Source organism: Dendropsophus ebraccatus, chromosome 3 (genome assembly GCF_027789765.1).
Source record: "Dendropsophus ebraccatus isolate aDenEbr1 chromosome 3, aDenEbr1.pat, whole genome shotgun sequence".
Taxonomy (NCBI): Eukaryota; Metazoa; Chordata; class Amphibia; order Anura; family Hylidae; genus Dendropsophus; species Dendropsophus ebraccatus.
In genome coordinates, this window is record NC_091456.1 from 189,091,352 (window position 1) to 189,097,351 (window position 6,000).

At 41.7% G+C, this 6,000-nt stretch overlaps 1 protein-coding gene across 1 annotated transcript in view; it reads left to right on the forward strand.

Annotated features, from left to right (window-relative positions):
- LOC138786601 (zinc finger protein 91-like) overlaps positions 1 to 5,732 on the forward strand; it is a 77,736-nt gene extending 72,004 nt beyond the window's left edge. Inside the window, exons 17-19 of the mRNA XM_069963581.1 lie at positions 745 to 1,039; positions 1,756 to 1,769; positions 4,285 to 5,732. Coding sequence (XP_069819682.1) covers positions 745 to 1,039; positions 1,756 to 1,769; positions 4,285 to 5,277 — 1,302 coding nt within the window. The 3' untranslated portion in view covers positions 5,278 to 5,732. The remainder of the gene's footprint in view (positions 1 to 744; positions 1,040 to 1,755; positions 1,770 to 4,284) is intronic.
- Positions 5,733 to 6,000: the final 268 nt, after the last annotated feature.

The following is a 6,000-nucleotide window of genomic DNA, read 5'->3' on the forward strand; positions in this document are numbered from 1 at the left end:
GAATCTCACCTGAACCCTGTCTCCTGCTCTCTTTTTTTTTTTTTTTTTTTTTTCCCCCTTTTTGTTCTCCGATTCTTCCCTTTGATTGCTGAGAAGGTATACTTTCTTATACTTGTACAAGTTTAGAATAACAGGAAGATATACCCATTTTAGTTTTTGTTTCATCCTTGTGAGTTGCTGTTACTACTCTACCTAATGTCCCCATTAGCTAATTATGCTCACCTCGGTGCCTTGATCATAATTCTGAGAACATTCTTTTTTGACTTGATGTATGTGGTTTGAGCAAGTTACATAATGTGCCAGCCTCATTGCCTAGATATGCTAACGGACTCTACAGTTCTTGTCATGTGTAATACTTACTGTGTGTCAGGTTCCTATAAGGTGTCAGGACGTGGCGGTCTATTTCTCCATGGAGGAGTGGGAGTATGTAGAAGGACACAAGGATCAGTACAAGGATGTGATGCTGGAGGATCAGCAGCCCCTCCCATCAGCAGGTAATAGACAGGACTATATACACACCTCCTCTCTGTATTATCTGGATGGAAAGAATGAATTCAGTCTCTGTATGTGTTCCCTCCAGTCAGATCCAGTAAGAGAACAGCACCAGAGAGATGTCCCCGTCCTCTTCTCCCACAGGATCAGGATCAGGTAGATGGAGATGTTCCCTATGATCTGTACATCCCACCTGACTTCTCCTCCTGTCTGATGACTTTTACAATATTTCTCTCACATCTTATGAATCAGGGGGAAGATGGGAACAATATTATAAAGATAAAAATTAAAGAAGAGCCCGATGTGAGCAGTGATGAGCAGTATAAGGAGGACATCACAACAGGGAAGGATCTGAACTCCTTTTATACTACAGACAAGATAATAAAAGAAGAGACCGATGTGAGCAGTGATGAGCAGTATAAGGAGAACAACACAACAGGGAAGGATCTGAACTCTAGTTATGCTACAGACAAGATAATAAAAGAAGAGGAGACAGATGACAGCGATGAGTGGCAGTATGAAGACATCACTACAGGTAACCGCCCAGGTGAGTAGTGACCACTAAATGCAGAGAACAGTCACACATTCTCCTCAGTCACCGGCTGTAACTATTCTGTGTGGAATATTATAAGCTCTGTGTCCTGTCAGTTTTCCAGCTATATAATCATTCAGCCTAAATTCTAATATACAGCACAGTCCCAGCGGACAATATATCACTATCAGTCTCCTGCTGCTGCATCTATAGTGACTGTCCTCATCTTATAGCGCACCTGTTGTGAAATTATTTAAGAAATCAACCGGGGTTGTGATCGCCAGTCATATAATATACTGGCTTTTATTTTAAAGAAAAAAAATATTTATATGTCAATGAACGTTATAAATGCGACCGAACTGTGATCCATGTTTCCTTCGTGTGGATTTTTGGTCTTTTCTTTGTTCAAATAAGAGACCAAACGAGTTTGGATGCAGGAAAGGCCTCCGACAAGACCTCATGGCCCTGTATTCCCACCACTATTCAGCGTAGACGGTTTGGCCCTATATTCTCCCAATATATTATAGCTTATACAGAAACTGACGGTAACTCCAGATTAACAGACTTAATACTTTGCCCTTCGACATCTTCACAGGAACAGCACAAGGTTGCCCCCTCTCCTCCCTTCTCTCTAATCCCTCTCTGTCTCTTACTATACCACATACCCCCTGTAACACCCTCCGCACAGTCACCACCATACTCTGTGATATTTGTTGTATTTCAAATTTTAGAATCCATGTTGAAGGCAACACCTCCCCCTCCGTATGCCCTCCTAAGTAGCCATATGTGCCTCCTTTATGTGTGTGTGTGTTTTCCAAGAGTGCCAAGGAGGCCAATCGATGCCCTTGTTTTTTTTTGTTTAAGGTGAAATTACCAGGGGCCCTATATAGCCGATAGTTCTGCACTGTCTATGTAAATTGTAGCTTATGCACATTAGAAATAAACTAAAAACTTTAAACATCCTAAAAGCCAAACTGAGATGTCATGTGATCAGACTGTATACAGAGCCTGGTTATATACAACATTGGCAGTGTTATATACAGCCTGGTTTTATACAAAATTTTCAGTGTTGTATACAGCCTGGTTATATACAGCATTGGCAGTGTTATATACAGGGCCTGGTTATCTACAACATTGGCAGTGTTATATACAGCCTAGTTATATGCAACATTGGCAGTGGTATACAGTTTACAGCCTGGTTATGTACAACATTGGCAATGTTATATACAGCCTGGTTATATACAACATTGGCAGTGTTATTGCCAGGTGCATTGACATAAAGACTTTTACCTGATACAACTCTGGAGCGGCAACATACAATTGTCCATGTGGAAAAAATGCAGAATCCAGATTTATGCTTCCACCTGCAGTAATCGGCCTTGGGCCTTGTTAATTGTCATTGCAAATGGTGCTTAACAGGAAACTACAATCGTCTAAAAGGTATTGTTTCATATGAGTTAATCAGTGGAATTCGTGTATACCTGTAATGTATAGTTGGAGGGGTTCTGTATACCTAATGTGTATAGTTTTTAGGGGTCCTGTATACCTGTAATGTATAGTTGGGGTGGGGGAGTGCTGTATACCTGTAGTGTACAGTTGAGGGGGGGTCATGTACACCTCTAGTGTATAGTTGGTAATGGTGCTGTATACCTGTAGTGTAGAGTTGGGGGGGTCCTGTATACCTGTAGTATATAGTTGGTGGAAGTCCTGTATACCTGAAGTATATGTTTTGGGGGTCCTGTATACCTGCAGTGTATAGTTTTGGGGGTCCCGAATACCTGTAGTGTATAGTTGGTGGAGGTCCTGTGTACCCTTAGTGTGTAGTTTTGGAGTCCTGTATGCCTGTAGTTTCCTGTATACCTGTACTGTATAGTTGGAGTAATGAGTCTACCATTTATTTCTGTGGATCTTTTCTCAGGAAGCTGGCCCTAGCAACCAATCCGAATCCATCTCCCTGTGAAAATGAAATTAGTAATCCTATTGGTTGCTAAGGCTTTCAACTGCCATTACTGCTGGGGAGCTGCACTGCTAATTATATCTCCTGTGTGTGCAGTGTGGAGATTCTCCAATTCATCTCTATGGGGCGCTCTTCCCCCTCCCCCTCCCCTATTGTACATCTGGCAATTTCCGCTCTAACTTCCCAGGCACCCAATGTATCTGTGTGCCAAACTTGGGGTCAAATGGTTCAGGCATTTGGAAGTCTATAGAGGACAGACGGACACAGACTTTCATTTTTATGATATACACACACACACACACACACACACACGCTGTGCCCTCAGAGTAGTGCTATGTACTTACCTCTCACGTTCCAGCGCTGTCTCCGGCCTCACACACAGAGCGTCTGCCAGCTGAGAGCACTGCTGCTGGAATAGGCACTGAGTGTAGCAAGTAGCCGGGAGGAACATGCGTATTCTTTGTCCGGGGAGAACCCGCCTCCACACTGACAGCATAGGCCCTGGACCAGGGAGTCACTATGATATGTCTTGTTCAAAATGGCAAACAGATCACTGATCTCAGGGAGACCGGCCAAAGAAGACACAGTCGGCTGCTGGTTAAGGCTCATTACAGTGAAATCCTAGGTGCATTGCCCCCTGGGTAACATCAATATGCAAAAAGGTTCACGGAGCTTCAGTTACGAGTCTCAAAGCAAGGGACAAGGCAGATATCCCTGCAGGGAAGGGCCTAGAAGAGGGATGGCTCCTATAGAGAGATCCACCAAAACCACCATAGTAAGTGGCCCATTCAGCCAATATCCAACTCAATTATGAGTCCGATGATATGACCAGGGAAATGCCAAAGCCAGGTATCCATCCACAGACAGCGGTTTCACAGTGCTATGTATGGATACCTGGCTTTGGAAGGCTCTGACCACTTACCAAGGACGTATGTAGCCAGAGGCCGGCCGGGTCGGGGACGTCACTGCACCACGTGACTTATGCAGAAAATAAGAGAAAAAGCGGTGATCTGCCCCCAGTAATGCCATGCTGGTTGGGGTCCAGCAGGTTATCGGTATGTAGGGGCTCAATAGTCCTATTTTTTATTTAAGAAAAGTTTCCGTTATTTTTTCCTACTAAGGACGTCATCTCCCCGGCCTCCAGCTTCTAGATTCTTCTCCCTGACACTTCCTGTGGATGGGAACAGATCTGATCATTCTTATTATGTTACATAAAAAAAGAGTAACTTTCCATTTCTGCAATATGTTTAAGCTTCTATTACTGGGAAATAAGAGAAATGGTGTTTTCTCCTTTGCAGATGATTCTACCAGGAGCTCAGGGGGACATCAGATCTCCTCAGAGGATCATATCACACAAGATACATATGAGGAGCCGTCCACTATCCCAGATATACCCTCATGCTTTACCCAAAAAATAAATCTTACAGTGGAGAAGCCATTTTCATGTTCAGAATGTGGGAAATGTTTTCCTAAGAAATCAAAGCTTGTTATGCATCAAAGAATTCACACAGGGGAGAAGCCATTTTCATGTTCAGAATGTGGTAAATGTTTTGCTAAGAAACAAAAGCTTGTTATCCATCAAAGAAGTCACACAGGGGAGAAACCTTTTCCATGTTCAGAATGTGGGAAATGTTTTACTGACCAATCAAATCTTCTTCGCCATCAAAGAATTCACACTGGAGAGAATAGATTTTCATGTTCAGAATGTGGGAAAGGTTTTACTCATAAATCAAATCTTGTTTCCCATCAAAGAATTCACACTGGGGAGAATAGATTTTCATGTTCAGAATGTGGGAAAGGTTTTACTCATAAATCATATCTTGTTTACCATCAAAGAATTCACACAGGGGAGAAACCGTTTCCATGTTCAGAATGTGAAAAATGTTTTTCTCATCAATCAGATCTTGTTTCGCATCTGAGAACTCACACAGGGGAGAAACCATTTTCATGTTTGGAATGTGGGAAATGTTTTGTTCAGAGATCAGAACTTGTTACGCATCTGAGAACTCACACAGGGGAGAAGCCATTTTCATGTTTGGAATGTGGGAAATGTTTTACTCACAGAACAGAACTTGTTAGGCATAAGGGTACCCACACAGGGGAGAAGCCATTTTCATGTTCAGAATGTGGGAGGGGTTTTTCTGAGAAATACCTCTTTGTTACACATCAGAGAACTCATACAGGGGAGAAGCCATTTTCATGTTCAGATTGTGGGAAATGTTTTAATTGGAAATCAAGTCTTTATAAGCATCAAAAAACTCACAAAAGGGAGAAGTCATTATCTTGTTCACAATGAGGTAAATGAAAATAAAAAGTTCTAAATGATTCTTAAGAAAGATCAGCATTTTTTTTTTATATATATATTTTATAAAATTTTCCAAAAATTTTGTAAGGTGCACAAACAGTGGACACAAAATTCCACCAGACAATAATGACAGAGTATATAACCTACTGGCTAAACAGTAACCAGAGGTTGAAGTCCAACATGGCAAGAATGGCAAGTAAAGTAAACCTTCCCACCTACTCACGGTCTGATTCCTGTAGATCTTGGGTATAGGTTTATAGTCAAGGGGTATCAAATGGTGACCCGAGAAATGCTATAATATTATCCTATGATCTTCAATCTGCCTAATGTGTCTGCCACATCTTTCCGGAGGTACCATGTTGTGTCTTTTAAAATGTACCATCAGTTGTTGGATTTCTTCATTGGATAGAAAACAGCAAATAAATGTTTTCCACTTTTTGAAGAAACCGTTTCTTAGTTTTTCTATTGAGCGCGAAACTTCCATTTGGTCAAAAAGCATAAATTTTTAACTTGATGAATCACTTCATCCAGGTGTGGCATTTGGGGGATCAGCCATTTAGAGAGAAGGCACCTCTTTGCTACTAGAATAAATATATGACATAGGGTAGATATCTTCACTCTATCTCGAGGGATGTTAAATAAAAGTGTTAAAGGGTCTAAAGGTACAGAAACCTTGAGTTTGTTCATCAGAAGTTCCCTTAGGGGCACGTGACA